General features: G+C 39.4%; 1 protein-coding gene across 14 annotated transcripts in view; it reads left to right on the top strand.

The window, feature by feature from the left end:
- Positions 1-13,209: 13,209 nt before the first annotated feature.
- The window catches only part of LOC101170226 (calcium/calmodulin-dependent protein kinase type II subunit gamma), a 41,204-nt gene continuing 28,637 nt past the window's right edge, over positions 13,210-25,776 (top strand). For 4 of the 14 annotated variants that reach the window (XM_011488293.3, XM_020712299.2, XM_011488296.3 and 1 more), the window contains exons 1-2: positions 13,211-13,452; positions 15,905-15,999. In XM_011488293.3, the coding sequence (XP_011486595.1) occupies positions 13,388-13,452; positions 15,905-15,999 (160 nt within the window). In that variant the 5' untranslated portion in view covers positions 13,211-13,387. Of the gene's footprint in view, positions 13,453-15,904; positions 16,000-25,776 lie in introns of all 14 variants that reach the window. The other 10 variants (XM_011488302.3, XM_011488303.3, XM_011488304.3 and 7 more) reach the window with 6 other exon arrangements.

A 25,776-nucleotide genomic window follows, 5' to 3' on the forward strand; every position in this document is an offset into this window, starting at 1 on the left:
AAGTGGATTGGAATGACAGACATGGGCTGGAGGGAAGTTGTGGATAACCTTCATCACACAATCTCCAAAGAAGAAGGTCCCCCTGAAGTTTTGGTTATCCACGCTGGAGGAAAAGAATTGGGACGAATGCCTCCACAACAGATTGCAAATCAAATGTCACAAGACCTGAGGCTTCTGAGACAAATGTACCCTCAAATGAGAATAGTTTTGTCCCTCATCATTCCAAGGAAAAGCAGGAGATTAGATTATCCTTATCAGATGGATAAAAGCTGGACATTAGTCAATGACATTATGAAGTGGTATACGGACCTGTTCAATGTTGTGGTTGAGCATCAGGATTTGTCACTTCATGATGAGGAAATGTATAGACTTGATGGAGTAACCTTAACGTTTCAAGGAAATCGAATCTTTCTAAACAACATCCGCACTGCCATCCAGAAATGCCTCCAAGAACAAGAAGAATGGATGACTTTTTCTCTTGACAGACCTTTTAAGGTACATGATTTTTTAAATTGGCTAAAATAATTGATAACAAGTAGCAAAGAACCTTGGATGATGAGCTACTCCAAATTCACAATTCCTTTTGAAGGTCAATACATTTTGAATTGAAGACACATTTCCTACATAATCCTTCATCCTTCATACCCAATACAATAACCCTGTACAACAACTCACAATGCAACAGATAACCTTTGCACATTTTTTTATTATTTATCTTTTTTATTTTTTTTTCTATTTTGCACATTTCTTTTGCACGTCTTTTTACCTGCACTGTTCTGTAAATAGCTTTTAAATTAGACCACCTTTTTGTTTGCATTTATGCTACATTTTCTTTGTTCTTGTTTTTTATATTATTCTTAGTCCTTTTTTCCCCCCTCTGCTGTCAGTTGCTATGGTAACAAACAAATTTCCCACGTGTGGGATCAATAAAGTAATTCTGATTCTGATTCTGACATTTGTTTGGATGAAAACAGATTTCAAATTTAGGCCTGCTATGTATGGGTTTTCTCCGAGGGCTTCGGTTTCTCCCATTATCCCAAAAAACATGTCATTCGTCAATGAGGGATTTTAAAATTGACATCTGTTGTTGTCTGCCTAAAAGTCTGTCATAGACAAAGAACACCACCAAACCTCAAGCGCTCAAATCGAGGCAGCAATTAAAAAGATAAAGAAATTAGAAGATTTTCTTTCCAGCATCAGGAACGCCATCTTAAAGTTCCTGGTGCAACTCCCACCCCCACTCCCCAAAATAAGAAACAAAGGTGACGGATTTAACAGTTCAAAAATCCTTCAACAATTCGGCCACTGACTGCCAGGTCTGTACCACCAAACCCAAGAAGAAAATCTTCCTCCCAAAAAGTTTCTCTAGACTCTGTGGTAAAAAATGAGCCTTAAAAACAGGGGCAGCATGTTGGTGTGTTGGTTAACATAGTTGGCTGACAGGACCTCGTCTGCGTGGGTTTTCTCCGAGCGCTTCGGTTACCCCCCACTTTTACAAAAGTATTAAGATTATGTGACAATTATAAAATGAACTTATTAATTGTAAAAATTTTCAAAATGATCCAATAAAATAAATGATCAGTCACCAAATTTATAGGGAAATAAGTCAAACAAATCCTGGCAGTCCTGTGGGTTTTCTCCGAGAACTTTGGTTTCCCCACAGTAATTGTAAGTAATTGGCTAGTGACTGATGAATTCCCCTCCCTGAATCGCCACCTTATCGTGGTGGAGGGGTTTGCGAGCCCAAATGACCCCAGGAGTTGTGTTGCTGGAAGCATTTGCCCTGTTGGGCTGTTTCATGGTAATCTGCTCCTGGGGGACGGGCCAGACTAAGGGCGATTTAAACAAAAAACATTTTATTACAGGATACAATTATTGCTCCCGACAAGATTTACCTGGGTCTCAGCCTGGAGCCAGAACTGGAGGAGGGACTCATGAACTAGTTTGTAATGGCTGTTACTTCCACCATGTTTTTCTTTTGGGCTCAGGCCAAATGAGCTCCATGGCTTCACCTTTGATTTTGTTTAAAACTTTGATGGACAGCACTGCTTTGGGCAGCCAGACACAGATGTTTGACTTCAGCAGCCTTAGAATGGCATCTAGACTGTTATGGAGTCGGTGGTGCTTGGAGAGTGGGTCCTTTTCACAGCAGAAACTAACTCAGACTAGGAGCTATGCAGCTTTCTGAAACAGTTCTGTTTGAATTTTCACCATTTAGTCTGGACTCAGGGGAGGAAGTAGAGGGGTGTGTAGACAGTCCAGTAAGCTGAAACTTGGTTGAAGGACAAGGCTATCCTAGGTTGTTTTCATGTTTGGTCTAAAAAATAAAGACACTGATAATGGTATGCCTGCTTTAGCAGGGTAGGGTTCGATTCCCTACAGTGCTTTGCCAAATATTTGGACTTTCATACATGAAAAGATGAGGATTGCAACCATAAAGCTGGATCAATGCTTATGTAAAGGATTGTAATCCTAACTGATAGGGGTACAAATATTAAGCTTGCTCTGGTCGACTAACAGTATAGCAGGTCTCTGCCCGCACCTGTCAGTCCTGTGCCTTTGTTTGGAAGGTGTGTGTTCTGTCACCCTGGCCTAACTCTAAAACTTTTTGGTAGTGAATGGGTGTAGTAAGACAGGCTTCAGAACTTGATCCCTGACAGTCAGCTGAAGCGTCGTTCTGCAATGCACTTGAAGCTAACTTGCACAGATCCTGCCTTTACAACAACCAGCCAGAGTGATGGAGTGCCCCTAACCCAGAACAATCTTCAAAAATTAAAACCTAGACCTCTGTAACTGGCTCAATGAAAACAGCAAATATTTATTTGAACAAGGATTAATTTGTGTTACCCCTCTAAAGTATTAAAAGAAATATTACTCTCCACTTTGGATGTTCAAAAGAAAACAGATTTAGATATAAAACACCAGGTTAATTATTTGACAGTCCGAAAACAAGAAACAAAACCTGAGAGTCAATAAACCATACAATAAATCAAGAAAATAGATCCAATATAAAATGGTGATCAAACAAATGAACAGATAGAAATGAATAAATCAAGACAGTAGGGCTCTTGACTTCCTCCGATCAACTAACTCCAGACGTCGATAACAGTTTCCTTCCAGAATGGGCGCGAAATGCCCGAATGGCGTAACAGTCAGTTAAAGTTAGCTGGTGACAGTTAGCTTCAGACGGTACTTTTCCGCGGGGAAATCAGACTGGTTGCTAATCCCGAATGGTCTTCAAAAACTTACATGTTCAAAGACAGTGGCGCCAGCCTCTTTGGCCTCAGCTGTTTTCCCGGCTTGAACTGAATTCTCAGCTTGGAAAGATAAAAAAAAAAAAAAAACAGTACCTTCTCTCCAGACCAGTAGAATGGTGTACAGCTGGTGAATTACCACAGCGAATCACTGGGATGTTAGCTGTATGGCAGGGGAATACTCTTTTCAGAAACTGCTCAGCAATACGGCCACTCTGCGGGAACTGCTCTTCTCCGCTGACGGAGCTGTCACTGACTCCGCGCCCCGCCTCAGAAATCCCGATGCTTGCGGCCTGGGGACCTCCTCCTTACGTGCTGGCTGTCTTCCTGCACTGCTCACGTAACGAGCGAGATACTGCCGCCTCAAAATCACTCAAACCTGCTCCAGGTTATTTTCTTCAAACAATTTTTAAAAAGCTGAGACTTCCCATCCGACAAGTTTCTCTCTCTGTTTTTCCGTTATTTCCTTTTCTGTTTTTCAACATCCGTCTCCTCCCGTCTTGGTCTGCGTCTGACGTCATTTCCGGCCCGCTCATCACTTTCTGTCACTGTTACACTTATGTTCACCTTAGGATCAGAGAAGAGTATGAGTGGAAGACAGCTTTCAACCTTTGAAATGCTTTGTTCTGCCATTCGGTCTAACTGACGCCCCCACTGTCTTTTAGGTCATGGTGAACAACATTCTTCATGGCTTTTTATACTTCCTTGTTTTTGTATAACTTGGTGATTTTCTCCAGGAATCAGTCCGACTACGTTCATCATGTCTGTTTGGTTTTGCAGCATTTGCTAGAGAACTCTTGCATATTAAAGCAGAAAATATGAGCTCCACTCTCCTGTAATCACCTTTCTTGGATACGTTTTGGTCTCTGAAACATTGAGTTTTCTCATAAACAAGTTCTCTTCTGCACCAATTCTGACCCAAGCTGACCCTGAAAAGCCATTTGATGTAGAAACGGACGCATCAGACTCTTCTGTGGTTTCCGTTCTCTCATCATTTTCTGTCTAAAACTTTGTAAAAGTTTAGCTTCAGTGTGTCCAATAAATATTTTGCCTGTTCAGCAGAACCTATAGCATGTTTTAAATTTTGGCCCCCTGTGCGATTAATTTTGACATCTTTGGAAAATGAGTAGGCTATGTAAAATTCTTGCTTTTGTTAATTTTTGTGTGAATTTGCCAAATAAAAATGGTGAACACAAAACGCTGTGGCATGACAGCTGGGTCAGACAGTCTGTCTTACTTCCGATCGGGTCAGGACACGGGCCAGCTGGGTTGGAGCTGGCTCTGGCCTGAAACAACGCTACTGCTGGCCGGAATGGCGCTTCACCGGACATCCGGCCGGTGGTGGTTCTCAGATGGCAGACAGAGTGTACCAGTTTGTCAGTTACAGCATTGTGGAAGGTCAGCGCCAGGAGAGGCCACTTTTGCCCGTCCCATGGCCGCTTCTGAGGGATCCAAGGCAGGCCAGAGGATTTTCCATCGTTCCCTGGCTGATCCCCGGAGCCTCTCACCCTCCGAAAACCAGGTTTCTGAAATCGTTCCTGAGGTTCCCGGTAAGGTTAGCCCTCAATAACTCTTGTGATAAACATTCAAATGAAACTGACAGCAAGTATCTTAATCATTTTGTGTTAACACAGAGTTGACTACAAATGCATTTTAAAAGAAAAGATTGTTTGGGATTTTTTTGCCTTTCAGTGAGAATTGTTCTCAAGCCGTAAATGTGAATAATTTAAAAAGTTTTAATAAACAATTTTTTATTATAATATTCATGGATATTCAATAGTCTACGTAACGGGGTTGGAAATTTATTTCAACCACAACTAGAAATAAAGAAAATTTATAAAATCAATATCATGCCTGAGATGGGAAAATGTTATTTTGTGAAAGTTAAACACAATCCCAATAACAGAGCATATTAAAAAATGAAACTGTTTGGTAAAAAATGACATTTTTTCATGTCCAAATGGGCACAGTTTCCTAGAATGACCCAAATGCAGACACGGCAGTGAGACGGCTGCCAAGGGACCGTCAAAAAAGTGCAAGCTCCCAGAAAAGACCATTCTGTATAAATCACTCTCAGAATAAGTGCCTAATATTAATATCAGCTGGCAATGAAGACTCATCATTTACATCCTACAATAAATATTTTGTGAGAAAGTCCATCTTTTCTTGTGTGTGTATATATATATATATATATATATATATATTTTTTTTTTTTTTTAATTTTAATAGAGAAATGAATCATAAAGGCGCTCAATAGCCCTGAAGATACTGAAGCTGTACTGTCAAACTTTCTATTCTGACTGATCATGAATGACGGGCCTCGTCTCCGGCGGCTAAGGAAAGCGATATGTGCTGATCGTCACGATGGATTGAATAAAGCATCAGTTCAGAGAGAACGCTCACCTCTCACAGCTTGTTTTTAATCAAGACGATGAAGCAAACATTTGTTTTAAAGCCAGCGCAGTGAGAATTCCCTATACATGACTCATCGCCCTGCTGTAACTGCTGAATGAAAATGAATTATGCAACCGTTTTTGCGCGGTGGATGTGAAAACGAAAATGCAATTATCACTTAAATTACGTCACAGAATAAGCGGTGTGTCATGGCTAGTACATGGAACTGACCCAGACGCTGGAACCCAGAGGCAGGTGAGTGAAAGGTAAGTAAGGAGTTTATTTTGAGTTCTTGCCGATTCCTGGCGAGGCTGTGGGTAACGTGGCTGCAGCTCTTGATTGTAGTCTCCGGTACCGTAAGTGCAGAGTCCCAAGAGCTGGAAGACCAGACAGAGTTCGTGGCGTGGCTGGAGATCCAGAGGAGCACAGAGACTGTGGCTCACAAACACAGGTGACATCGACGAGGAGTGTTGCTCGAGGAGGTGAGATTCAGGTGACACTCTTGGCATGAGGTGAGGACCTGAAGCGAAGAAAACAGTCAAGGTTAACTTGGGACGAGACAAGGGGGCCAGACGTAGTGAGCTTCAGGAGACTAGGCACCATCAGGGTTAACGAACTGGCGAAGACTGATGAAGCTGGGTCTCCTTAAGTAGCAGGTGTCTGATGAGTAGAGTGGTCACAGCTGAGAGGGATGAGCAGCAGAGCTGGAGGGGGAGGAGTCTGACAGGCCACCATGACACGGTGTTGAAGTAGAAAATGAAAAAGCATTTTGGAAGATTGATTTTTGATTTTATTTTTGAGTCAATTGATTCACTTGTATTGTGAAAATGAAAAAGCATTTCTGTTAATCCATTTTAACTGTCAAATTAGATGTTTCTAATTGAATTTTGCTTCACATTCACTAGAGAACTTTTTGAAAATGAAATGTCAAATACCATTTTCTTTATCATTTTAATTGAGTGACACAACAAGCGGCGTTGAAGAAGAAAAGCTGTTTGACCGATTGATTGTTCTTTTTTTTTGAGTCAATGAATGCAGCTTTATTGTGAAAATGATAAAGCGTTTCCTGTATTGAGTTTTATTTTAAATTATTAGACAGATATGCTTCATTCTACATAGACATGAAACAATGTTCAATAAACTCGTTCAGTAGAGATAGACAATGGACCAAAGACATAGGCATTGTATAAAAAAACACATTTGCAAGGATGGTTGTTGATCGCGGCCGACGCACCTCTCGGTAACTGCGTCCCGGAAGAGTTTTATCATCCGGTTAGCAGAAGCTATGTCTTCGCGCTTGCCGCCGGGTTTAAGCCACTTCCGGGGTTCGTTTCCAGGTTTGGGAAAAAAAGGACACCATTTTTGAAAGCATTCACCAGCTTTACTTTCAGTTTATACTTTGTATAGGACTGGTGAAACACAAAACAATAACAAACTGAATAATTTTTCATCCAAAATATATCAATGTTTAATTACAAAGTGTTCACTTGGAAATATAAATACACCTCCACCTGAAGTATCTTAATTTATGGTGGCTAAAACAGTTTTTGTTCAAAATGAAATTTAATTAGGTATAAATAAAAAAAGCAACGTTTTTTACGATTGTGCATAGAGTGAATAGATTGTGCATAGAGTGAAACCACAAACTTCTGCCCATGCTTTATGAGGTTAAGGCCCCGCTGACTGCAACTGGCCCAGTTGAACACACGGTGGAGGCAAAGTCAAAGTTTTCCTCTGTTTTTTTGATTTTTAGTTGAAGTTCAGAACACCCTTTTAACAAAATGAGTTCAGAACATTTTGAACAACACAGAAAAAGCATCTCCTCCAACTTTGAATGATAACGTCCAGAAATATTAAAAGGGCTTTGAAAAAGTAAGATCACTTCATCTTTAACAATCCGGAAATTGATTTCACATTTTTTTCCCTTTTTTGTGTGTAAACAACGCTTAAGATAATGACAAACATTTTTGGTCCAAATTGATCTGCATTGAGCGGGCTCTAAAGTTGTTGCAGTCACTAAGGTAAAGTTTGGATCTGTGACCCTCTGAGAAGCTGCTGGGAAACCCCCAGGCACCTTAGGCAGAGCCTTACCAACACTCGAGTAAATGTGAACTTGATAACATTGGATGATGACAAAAATGGTTTAAGGATCTTCCGAATCCCGCCAACATTTCATCCTCTAAGGAAGCAAAGTCACTGAGTGAGTCAAAAAAATCCATCTTTATCCGTCTCCAAAGGAGACTGAAAGATTATCCCTGCTTCTGTGTTTCTGCAGCATTGCATGGTTAACTGCGGGTAGTGCCTTTCAACTAGCAAACGAGGGTAGTGGTTCATATCCAGGCTGAAATGTGTCACAACAGCAGCAAAGCTAGAAACACTTATTCTTATCTTAGCATTCATCCTTGGATCCTGGAGAAGAAAGTCTGGTTTCTAGTCAAACATCAGCAAATCAACTGATGATTTAATAGAACCTTCTAAGGCTCCAGTTTAAAATACATGTTTGCATATATGCAGATGATACAGTCTTGGTGGCTTCATCAAATTATGACACTTAATTGTTGTTAGAAGCACCTGACATAATGAAAAATGATTCCCCACGGGTGTGGCTGTGGATCTAAGCCAGAAAGTATGGATCTGTTGAGTCACCTTCCCAAGAGATGGGGTTAGAAACCTGGGAATTCAGGACAGTCTTTCAGTAAGCTGCCCTTCCATTGCATTTAGAGGATACAACTAATGTGGTTTGAACACATATTTGAGACAGCTCTCAGAAACATGGACAGACAGATGGATCCAGGGATATACGGAGTTTGTAAATTTCTGATATGTCTTTGTTCTAGTTCTTTGTCATATTTTTTTTTGGAAAATATAACAATAGGTTTTCATGTTCTGGATGTGGGGAAACATCTCCAGAAAGGATCTACAGAAAACTTTGCAAATAAACCCTGTAAAAAACACTTAAATGAACATAAAAGCCAAATCTGGCCCAAAATTAAATTATGTAATTTTAATGGCATATGTGCGCTATAAATGTGATATAAAAGGTATACATTGGGAGTCCATGTGTAAAAAGTACAGTACAAATTTTTGGAAAGCCAGAAATCATGCACAATTGTGTAAGACTTAGGTAATAAGTAAGGGTTATTGGCCTTTCGAAGTGTGCATTATTAGAATTTAACGCACTTCGCGGAAGCAACCGTTTGACGCTTTGCGGGAGCGGAAGCAACTGTCCGCGAAGTGCATTAATGCTGATAATGCACACTTTGAAGGCCACCAACTCACTCATATACCATGGTCACCTACAAAAGAAATAAATATATAACCGGTTTTTAGTACTTTATTCTTGTTATTTTTTCGCTTTTTTCACAAAAAGCAGACTATTTGGACCTCGGGTGCAGCAGTAAAGGAAAGCGATATCTATGCTGATTGTCACAATGGGTTAACTGCAGCATCAGTTCAGTAAGAAAGTTCACCTCTTACTGCTTAATTTTGTCCAGATGATTAAGCTAAAGTTTGTTTTAAAGAAGCCAGCGCAATGATATAAAACATTTATGCCATGTGACCGGTTTTTGCGTGCAGTTATCACTGTGCATTATCACTTTTTAATGCACACCCAGCAGCCAATCTTAGGCGAGAATTCACCTGGACCATGGTATATTTGCGTAAAAACTACATAAAATATGCATGAACTGCGTAATTCTCAACCGACCAAAAATTTTGGACAGTTCAAAACCGAATTCACGTACGACCTATTTGCCCAAAACCCTCAACAGACATCTGCGCTCATCGACAAATGACAAATGCAAGAAACAACTTCTGAATTATGTATATCACATGTTAAGCCCGAATTACCGAAATTTCATATGTGAAAAATGCACTTAGTCGCTTTGGGACATGGTCATTACCAAATCACTTATCATGATTGACCTATAACTCATAAAATTAATTTTGCAATTTCTTTTGTGGATTTTGTCAAAAAACAAAACAAAACATTGATTCCAAAAAATTTGAATTTTCTGTCAATTATTTGATGTAGTGGGCTTTACAGGGTTAAACATTTTTTAATATGTGTATGATACATATATGTATATGATATGATGATTACATTCATTTAGTTAGACTGCAACAAAGTGTAACACAACTCTACATTATAAGATAAATAAACATCTTCATTTGCGAAGTGCAAATTTCAATTGAAATGGTCCATCTTTCTCTCACTCTTCTTTCCTCCTCTGCTTCTTTGTCATAACAGCTTGTTAAATAAACTATTTTGTTCATTCATGCATAAATCGGGGCAGCCGTCCGCAATAAATAAGTCCACAATAAAATTGATGACTTCACATCAGTGAGTCCTAGTATTTAGTGTGTTGAATTTCTAACAGAGCCCATAAAATGGAGAAACTTTGTTCATCAGTAAAAAGAGAACTGAGTAGACGCTGGATTTTCGCTGAGATGTTCAAAAAACTTCCCATCATTTATTTATCCTGTCAGACATGCCTGAGCACACTGGCATTTAATCAGCAGCACCCTGCTTCGCTCACACAGGCAGGCCAAGTGCTGCACCAGACAGCCGCCACTGACAAAACTTTTCAGAGAAGCTGGGGTCAGTAGTTTACTGCTCCCGGGCATCACGACAATATCAGCTGAAAGAAGGAAAAGTGCTCCTCATTTCATTTTCCCCCAGTCAAATCATTCCTCTTTTTGCTAGAGAATGGGTGTGTCATGACTCAGCTCTTGGCCCTGTCCGCCCTCTGGAGTTGTGATGATGTAACGGATGGCGCATTCAACCTCATTAGTCACAACAAAGGCAAAAATATGCCAAAGCTGCTGAAGTTCATATTTCACATTGAGTCTGCTCTGATGTAAACAAAATGTTTGAGCTGATTTTGATTTATTAAGTCAGCTGTAATTTTTTCTGCACGGTGGTGCAGGAGCTTGGTTTGAATCCCACCTGAGACTTTCCTGTGTAGATTTTGCATGTTCTCCTCAGGCATGTGTGGGATCTCTCTTCCCACAATCCAAAAACATGCTTCTTAATTGGTGACTCTGAATTACCCTTAAGAGTGACTGTGTGTGAGGTTGTGTGACCTTGTGACAGACTGGCAAACTGTTCAGGGTGTACTCCACCTTCACCCAACAATAGCTGGGACATGCTCATGCAACTCCATGACCCTGACAGGAATTCAAAATTCAAATCAGTTCAAAAATGCTTGCAAACACTGTGATTATCTACCTCTTTTGCCATTATAAAACCCAGGACAATTGCATTACATTCATTTAGTTAGACTGCAACAAAGTGTAACACAATTCTACATTATAAGATAAATAAAGATCCTTATTTGCGAAGTGCAAATTTCAATTGAAATGATCCAACTTTCTCTCACTCCTCTTCCCTCCTCTGCTCCTTTGTCTTATACCAAGTTGGCACGGCGTAGTGTGTGGTTGGTGTGAGAATAACAAAGGCTGAGGAGTTCACCATTATGTAACTCCTGTGGAGGCTGAGGAGGTGTAGGATGAGGAGGAGAAGCAGCAGGGTTAGCACATAGGAAAAGCAGGGCAGGGGGAGTAGCCTGCGTTGCACTGCTCATTTGTCTTGCACATGCAGTAGCGCACAAAACGCGCACGCACATGAACATTGGCCTCCTTTCTTTCTCTCCATCACTGATTCAGCAGGCTGCACTTGCAGATACGGAGATACGGACCTGTAATTTTTCAACTTTTTGGTGTTTTGTGATCCCACGCTGACAACCACGCATAATAATTTTAATGTTAAATCATTATTTGGCTTATTTTCTTTCAGTGATGTTCTACCTCCCCATCCTCTGAGCTGGAGTGCTGAGCAGGCAGCCCCGCTCACACAAGCCCTAAGTGTAAATCTTAATCTCTGCCCTGCAGTCCCACCGGCCTGTCCTCTGATGGCTTCTTACTCACGCCACATTAAACATTTAGTGGAGCACTCTGGATCTGTGGGAGACCATCTTTTAGTGCCGCCAAACTAACAACACTCATGCTGTGGAAAAGCATAGGTTCATGCTCCTCACCAGAAACCTTCCACAGTGATCCCACTGCCCATTCCAGCCTCCCTCATGCGTGTACAACTGCTAACAGTTAATTAAAAATTATGAAACTATCTGGCAAAAACACCAGTGCATACCTATAGTGTGTCTTTGTGTGTTTACATACATACAAACCCCATTAATAGGTCTTTTCTTGCCTTATAATTTTCACAGGAGTAAGTTTAATAATCAAGACCTCATTAAACTGTTAACAGTATAAAAAAAGACACCAAAAGGTTTCACAATAGGTGATGTACAACAAAATGACGCAAATAAAAACCCTTAAAAAAACCTACTTGCCTTCAAATTCAAAATGTTCACAATTGGACAGAGTCAAATGAGACAAAACGTTTGAACAGTTGATGTAAAAATGTGAATTGTGTTAAACAAAACAAGAAGACAACAAAACATGCCATGCTATTAAAGGAAATCAGCGTGAATTTTTTTTAAAGCAAACAAGCCAAAAAAACTCTAAATCAACAAATATGAGACACACAGTTTAAATGATGAAACAGACATGTAAAAAGACCAAAATGCATCAAAATAGAATAAAAATAAAATAATGTGTTGGAATGAAAGCAAAGTTTTTTAATTCAAATTTAACTTTAGTAATGTGTAAAAGAAAACGTGGAAAAAAAAAGGATAAAATATTTTTATATCAGCTGTGAGACCAAATGATAAACTTCGCTGTATCTCTACAAGAGTTCAGATTAGCAGCAGAAAAGGCATTAAAAAATTGTCCATCCATAAAAACACTCTAAGCAAATATAAAGGCTCTTATAATAAGTAGATATAAGGAACTCAATAGTATTTAATTGTGTTTTTTTAGCACAATTTTTTTGATTTATTGTGATTTTTCCCCCCGAAAATGTGCTTTTTTATTTATGTAAAAATACTGTTTGTATAAACTAAAGTTTGGATTGAATTTAAAAAAAAGGGCTTGGACTTGATAAGTAGTTAATCTTCATCAAAAGTCCTTTGGAATTGTCTTTCATAGTTATACTTTTGTTTTTTGTGCTTATGTGTAATTTTGCCTGTTCAAAATAAATAAAATACTAGAATAAATCACATTAAAACGTCTTTTGTAGACTGCTTTTTTTGTGTGCAGATGTTCTAGTGGAATTATTGTGTTTCTATGTGGTTCTCTCCCCAGAAGCCTGTCTAGGAGCATTTTTCTGCTGCATTGTAGTTTGGCTCAGAGGCTGGGTGTATCCCAACCAGTGCAGTAAAATGATGCAGGGATGTTCCCTGCAATAATTGGAGGATGTACGGGTCGCATTGTGCACCGGTTATTACATCATACTATAAACCCCTTTAATAAAAAATAATGATAAAAATGAATAATAAAATAAAGAAGGGTGGAGGAGGTTAAAAAAGCAACTTGACAAGGATTTCAATGACTTCATTGAACTGATGACACTGATCTCATGCCGCCAATTCTCGCGAGATTTCATGCCCTTCACTGCACACAAACACACACACACACACACACTATCATCACCATTCTCCTCTCCCCAGCCCCTCCCTTTCCGTCTCTTTTCGACTCTCCTCTTCAGTCTTGCTTGCCTGTCAGTAAGATACCCTGGTGTTGGAGGCTAGGCTACCCTCCTCTCGGACACAGTACGACAGCCAGCCGCCGTCGTGCCCCAAGGCTCGGGCTCCCCCCTCCCTTTACACGGTCCAACAATGGCAACCACCGCTACGTCCACCCGGTTTACCGACGAGTATCAGCTGTACGAGGAGCTCGGGAAGTAAGCAGCGAAAATGCATCGTGTTTGTCTTGTTCCCCACCCCCGCAACCTCGCCTCACATTATTTCTGCTTAGCCAGCTAGCAGGTGATATGTAGCTGGGACGGCTTATCGTCGAGGAGCGATAAATACTCCGGAGATTTGTCAGTAAACAGACGCCGAGTCGTGGTGCAGTCAGTAAAGCCACCTCCGCTATTGGCTAACTAGCTGCTCCCGCAGTAACGGCGCACTACGGTTCAGTGAGTTACTAGCCAAACGCGCTGCCATGCCGATATTGATAAACTAGCCGAGTTAGCCTCCTGTCATTGCGCTTTTTCTTTCTTTTGAATTGTTATCGAGTGTGCCTACGTTTCACTTAAATAGTTTATTTAACATATTAAACTATTCATTTTTTTCCTATACTGTAATTTTTTTGACGTGAACCTGTAATTGGAGCCCCGAGAGACGCCGGAGACGTAGCCCTCTGACATTTCACCGGCCCGCGGGGCTGACAGCTCCGTGCAGGCGTGCTCGATCTGCGGCTGTGTTCGTCAGCTAACTAGGCCTACCGCCTTTTTTTTAGGGGGTAACAGCTGCAGATGATTTGTGTAGCTGTGTTGAGTAACGCTCCGTACCTCTGGATCACTCAGGAAGTTATACGTGTGAGAATTCAATACTCTGATCAGTTGCCCCCCCTCCCCCCATTATCATCGGTAACCAGAAGTCTGGTTATTGATCGATCAAGGGGAGGATGATTACGTTTCTTTACATTTACATGGATCTGTTTGCTAAAGACCCACTCCAACGGAAAATCTTGTTTTGATGTTTATAACATGATGTTCTTGTGGCATTTTTCCTCATAATGGAGGACATTAATACAGAAAATTAAGCTTAAAATTGCATTACTGTTATTTCTTTATTTAAATCTTTGAGACAAGAAAATGCCATTTGGAAAAAGACCTTATGTGTTACATAGAAAATAAACCGGGTGGACCACAGTCACCCATGCATTCTGATGCATTCATTTGCAAATGTGTAAATGTACGTACGTCTTTGTTTTCCTCATCTGAGCTGACATCTGGAATAAAACTGCACGGCTGGATCGCTCCGATATTGCGGCCTTGTTTGTTGCATTGGTAATGTTAGGTTGGGGTTTTTAATGGGGCTGTAAGCTAGTGGGAGAGAGTGTAAACAAAGGGATGATGTGAAATGAAGTCAGGCTCATTCTATTGCAACGGTTCTGCCCACAATGGAGAGGCAAATTTCTGATGAACTACTGACACTCTGCAGAAACGATGTCCTAGAAAACGACACATTTTTTTTGATTTTGTCTGAACACAGCATAATCAAAATTAAAAGACCACTGGGAACTATTTTAAAATGGATCAAAAGATTATCAGAGTGGGGCTTTAACAGGCTTGTCAATGCCACAGATTAATCCATAATTTATTTAAATCAATTTTAGTATAAAATTCCATTTTTATTTTAAACAATTTGACTTCCACATATCTCCTTGAAAGTGAAATGGTAAACGCTGGATTAGAAATAACACAAAGAAATTAAATGCAAATTGACGCTTTTGGGTTCATCGGTCAAACCTGTGGGCGTTGTGGGTCGGATGCTGGTGTGAAAGTGGCCAACTAATCAGACCACCGTTTCCTCCATCACAGCAACCCCTGATGTGCTTTAACAAGTGAAACCCTCCCACCATTATCACTAAGAACAAGCTAACTTCAGATCTTTTGCTGACATTTCTTGGCATCCGTCATGTTTAAATGGCAGCGAGGGCTGGCAGGGCCGCTCGGACAAGTTGATCTTCACTAACAACCCCCACCCTCATCTTCTTCTGGACATTTCTGTTTTTGTCACTGTATCCATTTGATAATCCATTTTGCTCTGTCACAAGTTATTAACATCGAGGCCCTGACTTGTACTTGTGTCACCTGTCACCTCTCGTTTGCTGCTAAATAATTGAGACTTAGAGCTGCAGGGGAGTTGCAGGGGCAGAGAGCAATGCCATGTAGCAATACTTCATTATATCTGCAGTAGGAAAACCCAGCCTTCCTTAATTGAGGGAAATTTCTCAATTATCATATTTTAGGTTGCTAAAAAATTATGCAGTCTAGAATATTTTTTAGCAATTTAAATCTTTAATTCTTAAAGAATGGAGAGATTTTCTTCTTGACCGCCATAGAAAACACATTTATCGTTCCAAAAAAATACCAGAGGCTCCTGGTTATTTACTTTCAGTTCAGCATCTTATGTCAAACTGCGGCTTCACGCTGAGCTGAGATGATTATTATCATTGTTTTCGCAAAAAAGTCAGCATGAATCAGAGAGAGAGACTGAGCTGTTGCCATACATTCACAAACCCCTGCCACACGGCTGGATGGCAGGTTTGAAATGTCGCACTTTGTGCTTTTATGTGTGAGTGTGAAACGGAGCTAATTTTTGGTTGCTTGTGTTCTCTCTTAGGGGAGCTTTTTCAGTGGTGCGTAGGTGTGTAAAGAAGTCATCAGGACAAGAATATGCTGCAAAAATCATAAACACTAAGAAGCTGTCTGCAAGAGGTATGGTTATTACCATCAACACACACATGCATGTTGTGATTTAATTATGTCTGCAACTTTTCTATCTGTCATTTCTTTAAGTACGACCGGGTTGATATTGCAAATGCTAAAGCACTATAAAGACTCACTCCGATGAAAATCGTGTTTTTAACATGTTCCTGTGGCATTTTTCTGATGATGGAGGACAGATATTAAGAAATTGAAGCTTGAAATTGCATTACTGAGTATTTTCAATGAGTAGCTCCAATATTGCTTGCCATTTTTGTTGCACCGGTAACGTTAGGTTGGGGGTGTGAGGGGCTGTAAGCTAGTTGGAAGGCATTTAAACAAAGGGATGATGGAAATTTAAGCCAGGCTTACTCCACGCCCATAACACAAAAGTAAATTTCTAATTAACTTCTGCTGTTCTGCAAAAACTGTCCTGGGAAACCACACTGATTTTTTGATTTTGGCTAAAAACTGCACAATCATCATTATAAGACCACTGGGAACACTTTTACTATAGCTTAAAAGATGATCGCAGTGGGTCTTTGCCTCAAAGCAGTATTACTGATATACTGTCAGCGTCAGATTCTAAAGCCTCCCAGAGATAATGAAGTTACAATTAGCCTGCTGTTGTGTGGAAAATGCACATGTTCCCGCTTTGGTCTTATTTATTGTAAATTGTGCACATAAACATCTGTCCTGTAATTCCAGTGGTGGCCAAAATCTCACGAGTTATCGTGTCTGTTGATGGCTTTCCTCTGCAACTTCTTGATAGTTTAATGAAGCCTTAAATAAAACGTGAATCATGTATTGGATCACTCTCAATCCCAGCTCTTTGGTTGCATTGAAAAATCCATTTACAATTAATTTCTTCTCCCGCTTCATGGGAACGTTAAAGATTGATGTTGATGTCTGAGAGAATGTTGTGAGTCTGTCATTCTACTAGAGGCTATCTATCTATCTACAGGCATGGATATGTCATTGGCTTTTCTTTGAATCACCCAGATTGTATGTGTACATTTTTCTTTTGCTCCACACACCTGATGTCCTTTATTTCTCTTAGCTTCACACCTCCCTCCTTCGTGGCTTCACTCCTCATTGCCCGTCGTATTTCTATGAAGGTGGATTGGTTTGTTTCGAGGCTAATCCACTTACGCTAAATGCATCTTGTCAACCGCTAAGACCCCACAGATTCCATAGGCGCCTCTGTGTTTACCTTGTTGTTGTCCATGTCTGATGGTATTTGTGTGTGAAAGGAAGACAGAGGGAGCGGGCAGTTACACTAATGGAGCATGTCTGTTTTGAGTGAGTGTGTTGTAATGCTATTATTGTTCAATCCCTGCCATAAAGTGTCCACATAGAGCAGCTTCTAGCATTAATGTCCCACCAAGGAAAAGTAAAGGCTCAGCACAAAGCTGTGGGCTTTTTGCAGAGGCAGGAAGTACAGTGTCAGCCTTAGTATATTTGTTTGCCTCAGAGAAGAAAATGGCTAAGGCAGAGGAGGATTTTGATCGGCATAGTTGTGCGTGGAGCTCAGTCACACTTTGCAGCAGTAAAACAAACCAAGCACTAATGAAATGAGACTGAGGAAGATGTATTGGGGGCTGAAACTTCAAGTTTTCTTCCAAGAAGCTTTGAAAAAAGCTGCTTTGCCGATGCGCCATATGCCTGCAGGCACACAAAAACAAAATAGCTACACTAGGTGGCCTCTGCATGAGCAGGCAGCTTGCCCGGTAGGATTTGGGTGAGTTTTTCTGTCGGCCTGAGTGTGGCCTCATGCGTAACCTGGATGGTAAGTCTCTCAAAGCTCTGGTGAACACAGCAGTAATCTGTGCTGGGGTGAGGAGGAAGGAAAAACGTAAGGAAAAGAAGAAAGAAACATGAGTTGAAGACATGATGTAGAAGATTTTTTTTGTGGTGTTTGGTCCTGCAATAGTTTGTCAGGAAGGATACATGTAATTAGCAGCAACCCCAGTAATACCTTTTCAAAACCTTGTCAAACACAGTGGTCCCCAACCTTTTTTAGGCCACAGACCGGTTTTACGTCAGACAATTGTTTTCATGGAGCAGTCTGTACGAGGCTCAAGTGGGTGTTTGATTTTTTTACTTTTTTTTTTTTTTTAGCTTCCAGTTCACCTTAACTTTTAAAGGTAAAGTTTATTTTCATCCTCTGTAAAATATCTGCAGCTGGTTTAAACTTTATTTGTACACTAGATATTGTATAGAAGCCATTCAAATATGGTATAGTTTCACCTAACCCATAACTATCACAGTGGAAACAAAAAAATTAGATACCAACTTCAGCCTCGTCTGACTTTTGACGTATGATGAATAAATACTCACGAAAAAAAAAAAAAAACATCACTAAACGTGGCATCTGTAACATTAGACAGCCGGTTGCTGAATATTATGCATTATTATTATGGTGTTTATTATAGTGTGTGGGAACAACAATAAATGTATGTTTGGATTAAAGTTTCCTGGTTTTTGTCTTTTAAATGGAGCTTTCTTTTCATTTGAAGTCAACGTTTCCTCACTGGCTCTTTTATGTAAAAACAGAAAGAAAAAAAAACATTCTAAATTTTTTGTTAACTCTGGAGTTTCAATTTAGCGGTCAGCGCAGCCGCTTTAAAAAGGCAGCAGATGTTTTTGCGCTGTATGACCGAGCGACTCGACATGCGTCAAGAATGAGTCGGACATGGTAAGGAGAATCCAGTAGTTTTCCAAAATAAAACTTCCTTTAGAACCAGAATATTAGTAAAGCCGAAAAATTTTTTGTTTGTTTTTCTCTTCGGCCCGATACCAGCTCTCCCATGGGCCGGTACCGATCGGAGGCCCGGAAGTTGGGGACCACTGGTCTAACAGACAATCAGTTTGCATATTAGCTTGAAATATTGATTAGAAGCTAGTTTTAAAATATATCCCATTTAACTTTGAAATCACTTACTAAGCTTGTTTTCCTATTGTTCGGGCCAGGAGGCTTTGGTAACCGTCTGATATTGTTTCCATTTAAAGAGGAAAGGGTTTTGTACATAAATAGTTCTACATTTTTGTTTTCCACTTAACTGAATGCCCTTTAAAGAGCACATGCCTTAAAAAGAGATGAAAAATAGCTTCATTTGTATCACACCGATTATACTTTGGCGGCTCAACATTTCAAGTAATGCAGACCTCAACCAGAGAGATCAGTCCACTCATTGTGCATAGACATGATAGAATGCTTAGCTTTATTTTCTATCTCTTAACAGAACATATGTTTGATATTCATTTTGTGTTTCTGACTATTTACTCAGTGTAAAGATTTCTACACAGTGGGTGACAGTGAGGTGGTTTAGCATGAATGGTATGGGTTTTTTTATATTCTGTTGTACAACCTACATATTATTCAATGGGAATGGGAAATGGCGTGTACTTGTATAGCCCTTCTTACACCTTCAATAATGAAAGTGCTTTTAAAATCTCTTCACCCACTCTCACACACATTCATACACAGATGGCAGCAGAGCTGCCATGCAAGGCGCTAACCAGGCCACTGGGAACAATGTGAAATTCAGTGTCTTGCCCAAGGACTCTTAAACTCATGTGGGCGGGCAGAGCAGGAACTGAACCAGCAGAAAGGGATTCATAAAATCACTAGTCTGTCTAAAGCCGTGGTGTCCAATCAAAGCTGTGGAGTATCTTGCTTCCTTTTCATTTGTGCCTACCGTCTCATTGGTGGAACGTAACTGATACAGGTAATCAGCAGTAGGCAGAGTAAGAAGTCAACAAGCAGGAGGGCGGCCTTTGAAGGCTAGGATTGTGTCATGCAGAGTCCACGTGTGGTACTTTACCTTGAAAATCGAACGGATAGTTTCTGCTTTTTCATGCCGTTCTTCCTGTCTGCTGCATCCTATTTCTGGCTATTGATCCGTTTCATCTTCAACAGCATGACAAAATAGACTGTAAGCGTATCTGTGTGCTGGGATGCTTTTTAATCGCGATGCTACGCTACTGGTACGAGCATACTCGCTGACTAGAATCTACTGTTGTTTTACAATACACACTCCAACCTCAGTTGTTGTATCCAGGCTTTAAACTCAGCTAATTACACAAATCATGTCTTCCCACATAATGATTTATCATTTCAGTAGATGGGAGAAAATGTCACATTTTTGTAGAAATGGGTTGCATCAAGAACATTTGTATTCATGCCTTGTTTGGGTTTTTTTTGTCCTTGATAACATCTGCTGCTGTTTAGACCACAGGAAACTATAGACACCTAGGCATAAAATCTAAAATGGTGTTGCTTGGATAATTACACGCCATCCCTCTTGTGAAGTTTCCAGTATTTAGCAGTAATTGTTATCTGGAGCACAGTAAGCTGTGTTCCACGCACTCCTAATGGTGGTTGGGTTTTGTAAGAAGGCTCAATTGAAATGTGTGGCAGCCGCAGAGGATTCTGGTCTTTATGTTGTGCACAAAGCACAAGGAAACATTAAAGTGCACATAAACTCATGGGACTTTAGGATTGCCTGGTTGTAGCTGTGTTGCTGATTTTAATGCTGACCTCAGCTTTATAAAGGTGATGTCTCACTTCTAAATTGTATGTGATATGCACGCTTACACATATTTTACAGTGCTTTGATGATATGCAAGTTTCTGTAGGTTGAATTAGTGCTTGCTGGTGTTTTCCGTAAACTCCACAAACACGAGTCTTCAGGGCCGCTTGCCATTCTCCGGGGCTGTGTAGTCATTTAATTTAAAATGATTTTCATTGTGTTTATCACTCAGCAGTCTTCTGCTTTTACACCTCAATGTAGGGGCTTGGGTTTTCCTCTCCTGTAGCTAAAGTCTTTTATTATTAATATTAACAGCACACCGCTTAGATTTAGCTGTTTTGCCTTCAAAGTACAGCCAAGTTCCCACACTGCTGATGCTGTACCTACATGTCCAGTTTGTTTAGTGAAAATGTTTTACTTTCCTTTATTTATCAGTCCATTTAAAAAAAAAAAAACGGACCAGATCTTTTCCTGTATGGAAATGGTAACAAAAGTTATAGAGGCGAAAAACAAGATAAGAACCAATAGCAATACATTCAAATATTATTTGTATGTATTGGGAACCTAAAAATACGTGTAGAGCTGTGTGCATCTCAAAAATGTCCCCTTTAAATGCAAGCCCTTTAGTTGCACCATTGACGTCGGAGATATTAACAGCCTAATGTAGTCAAGATGTTTGATATAAATACAATGAGGGGAAAAAAGGTCAGTCACCGATTCTGCAAGTTCTCCCACTTAAAAAGATGCCTGTAAAATTCATCATAGATGCACTTTAACTATGAAAAACAGTTTGTAAAAAGAAAAAAATTGAAAAAAATGTTTTTGTGTCAAGATACAGAAAACAATTATGTATTCAATAAAAAATGTTCACCTCAATACTTTATATCTATGGCCCTGTTCTAGGGCTGGGCGATATAGAATTAGTTTTTTAATATCAAGCAATAACTATGTACATCACGATATAATCCAAATAACTATATTTGTCAAATTTGAACACTCTGCTTTTAAGTGAAATGTGTTATCATCAGCAGGTTGTTTAGATTTAATTATTTATTTCCTATCATACTTTAAACATAAAAAATGCACTAAAGGAACACGATTATAACAAAAGCTTCAAGTTTTAAAAGAGAACATAAATAAACAGAATCCTAAATTGTCTTATCAGTTCCATTTAAAAACAAAACATTAATTTTACAAATAAATTCTACATTTTTCAAGTTTTGCAGAACAAACATAAAATTGACAAGGTTTCGTCAACATCCTGTGAATAAGCTAGTTTAGACTGTCTGAGATTGAACATGCTTGGTGGCTCAACTTCAGGTGATTTAAAAAAAAGTTGGTGGTATTTATAGTTTTAGAAGGAACATGCCTTCTGCACAATTTGCAATGCTAGTTACTCTGTTTTCTTGTCGGATTTTAAATAATTGTAATACTTCCAGACGTGGCCGAAATTAAATTTTTGAGTGACCGTCCAAGTTGACTGGTAGATTAAAAAGAAATCTACCAGCCAAACATTACCAGCTGAATTATAACACTATTTAACACAGAAATATCTTCTACCTTGTAATTTTTTTTAAGTTAATGAAATTGTATAAAACTAATTTATATATGATATGAACACGTCTTTATTGTCATCTAACTAAAAACTCAAATTCAAACATTCTGAGAAAACAAAAACAGGTTCATTTCCTTGTTGTGCTTCCAGGTGAATACATTTTGTATTAAATCATACCAAAAAACAGCCTGAAAACAGTATAATGTTTTTGATTATTGTTATTATATATCATTAACATTAAAGCTGAAGCTCTACAAGCAGCTTTACAATCTTGTCCCTGGTGTCCTTTGATAGCTCTTTGGTCTTGGTCATGGTGGAAAGGTTGCTGTCTGAATGTTTCCACTGTTCCTACAGTTAAAGTGTACCCATGATGAGACCTCTCTCATCTTTTTGACTTGGACATCTTGAAGAATTCTTGACTAACAAATACTTTATTGCCCGGATGCAAGTCTTAATCCCACTACTCCATCTGACTCTTAATTTACTTTATCCTATTACTTCACTATTGTAAACTCTGGGGCAAAATATTTGTTGAAGGCTACAATTGCATGTTAATTATTCTTTGCTCTCATCTTTTTCAGTCATTGTTCCATAGAGCCTGTTGAGTGAAATTTGTATTTTTTTTCCATTTGGTTTTTAAGAACTGTAAATATGATCAATGATGAGGCTTAAACCCATTGTCAAACTCCTGAATCAATCTGATTTGGATTCACAAATTCATAATTCAAGTTCATTTCCAAATTAATCTCATTTTGATGTTTGTCTAATTCTCATTTTACTGCCAGTTTTGTTTGGTATAAAAGGTTTTCACATACTACTGACTCTGAAAACGGTTAAACTTTCGAAAGGAAGTTAACTCTCAATTTTGATGAATAGATAGACATTTTTATGTCAAGTTTGTATTTTTTATTCGTAATAAGTATTATGGATCTATGGGGGAACCATTGAAAGACTGAAAATGCCATCTTCATTCTAAAATTTCAGTGACTGTATCAGTATCGACGCTTTCTGATTTTTGTCAGCATTTGCAAGCGATAACCTTTTATGGAGGAAACCGCTTCTCCAAGCCTTCAGTCCGACTTCATGTGGGTGCTCAGGCAATGTTTGTGTGCACGTCAGGTCCTCTCCATCCTCCTAAGCTAATGTTAGATGGCCGTGGGCCCGCCCCATGGCGAAGCAGATGGCCAATTAGAGAGCAGCAGGAAGTGCCAGTAATTACCCTCCGGCGTTTCTTTCCTCTCTACTTTTACCACACACACCAACAAATAAGGAGATTGAATGAATTAGTCAGTGCTGCAGTGACACTGCACCAAGGTAGACAGTTGTACAACACACACACACTCACACTAGGGAGCTGTGATCCTCTTCAAGCAAATGGACGGTGCATGTAATCCTCCCTCCAACTCTGTCTGCTCCTCCGTCCTGCATCACAGGTGTAATTAGGGGCTTCAGTTCTCACTGGTGTTAATTCGCTTTCTTCCAGAGAACAGGGAAATCTACTCCAGCAGGAGCACAACAGGGAGCTTAGTAGAAGGTAGATTGGAAAAGTGTAGCACTGCGTCACAACAGTTTATTAAAACAGCTGACTCCATTGTTCAAATTAGACAAAATTTAAAGAGAAGGATTTGATGAAATGAAAGACGTACAATTCAGAGACGAGCTCAAACAATGCAGGGAACTACACTTCCTTTTAATATTTTGCTCTTTCATTATGCATGCAGCTCCTGTAGAAAAACAGTTGAATAAGGTGGCGTTTAATGGCTCAGCCACAGCATGAGGATTTTATTTAAGGGTGTTGGTGCTCTGGGGAAATGAATGCAAATCTTAGCCAGTCAGCTTCTTTGTCATGTAATCGCCATGGAGCTGTGGAGATAGTTGGCTCAAATAGCGATAACACTCGCATGCACGCACATCTACACTGAGTCATGCAGGATCTTTTTACAGTTCTGCCTCCAGACCTCTGACCTTATCTGCAAAGATTTAGGATGTTTTCACAACTGCAGCATCACTTAATGATGAAACAAATGTACTATATTTAGATGATTTTTATGAAAAGACACAGAAAAACCCGCAACAGGGTACAGAAAAAAACAGCAATTAAGGTTGCTGGTTTTACCCATTAGGTGATGTTAAAGTGTAAATGCTGCAGTATTTTCTCACTCATCTTTAAAAAAAAGACATTATTTTACACAACATTCTGTAATGTCCTGCACTAATTACAAACTCAAATGAGGTCTTGGAACACAAAAAAAGCACTCATCATTCGATTGGAGCCCAGCAGCCACAATGCTTAGCTCCATGATGACCTTCTGACATATTAGTCAGCGCTTGCTATTTAAAGCATATGAACACTGAAAGGATTGGTGCTTTGAAAAAAAAGCTGTCCATATAAGCAGCATGTAACATTCAGACAAACAAGCAGCTAAGCTATGGCAATTTTAACAAGGAGGAGTCTGGGATATTAGAGTTTTCTATCTTTGAATAGATTGAAGGTGAGCCACAGGAAGCTCAACAAGTGTCCTTGTGTACCAGCAGTGGCAACAATTTTTTAATTTCTCATTATTAATGCTTACTGAATTAAAGGTGAAGTGGTTTAACACAAGGACAGAAAAATGACACAAAACTGAACCTGTGGCAACCAAGTACAAAATCTTTGCTCACAAAATCTTGAAAATGGTCTTAAGAAGTTTTTAAATGGATTAAATGCTCTCCGTCAAAAGCAAATATTGGTTAGCTGAAGAAACCCTAAATCTTAGTTTAATTCCCAGCTGAAGTTTGCGCAACACACACAGAACAATATTCACTAAAATGTTATCCAAAAAAAGGACTAGCTAATAGTTGAACAGTTTGTCCCAAACTGTAGTTGAGGGCCCACAAGCTGTAAGAAAAATCTTGTTTTTGGTTTAATTTCAAGTTTTGGTGGATTTAAGGTGACAATAGAAGCATCTTTAGAAGTGAACTTGTTCTGTTTTTTATATTTATTAGGTTATTGGGAGAAAGACGATCTCCAATTTAGAAATATTTCATTTCTCTACTACAAGAAATGTGTAAACTTTATCAAGCATTATTATTATTGAACAAAGTATATAATGTCATTTAAAAAGTGCCTTTTTTTACACATGTGAACTTTATTGTTTTATAATAAGATTACTACATAATGTTTGGGGCCATGTACAACACAGTTTTTAGGGTAATCCATGTAAGACTGATGTAATGCTGCTAGAGTAAATGGAGCTCTGAAAACGATCAGTGTTAGAGTTCCATAATTTGAAAGTAATATTCATTTTTGTCATTCTTGTCTGTTGGGACAGTCTGGCCACTAGCTGTGAATTTGAGAATTTGAGTTGAAATCCTTTAACACCAGAGATGTCGTCGGCAGCACCTAAATAACATACGCTCTTTGAAGAAGGCTTGGTTGAAGAGTTTTGTAGCCAAAAGAATGTCAGCACTGGAGGTAAAGCTCTGGATTGAGCAATAATTTGGTGTCTAATTCTTGGATTGGTTCCTGGAATTGAGCAAAAAGCAATGTTGAAAGTAGGCTTTTATTCTTCTTCAAATCTTTTGATTTTAGACCTTTATGACCCCTAATGCTGACTTGGTCACCTATGGTCTGTTTCATTCTATTCTTCCTAAAACCTGTGTAGCATCTGGTTCTTTTATCCTTAGATGATGTTTAGCTCCTCACTTTCTCATTCATGC

Source organism: Oryzias latipes, chromosome 19 (genome assembly GCF_002234675.1).
Source record: "Oryzias latipes chromosome 19, ASM223467v1".
In the NCBI taxonomy this organism is placed as follows: Eukaryota; Metazoa; Chordata; class Actinopteri; order Beloniformes; family Adrianichthyidae; genus Oryzias; species Oryzias latipes.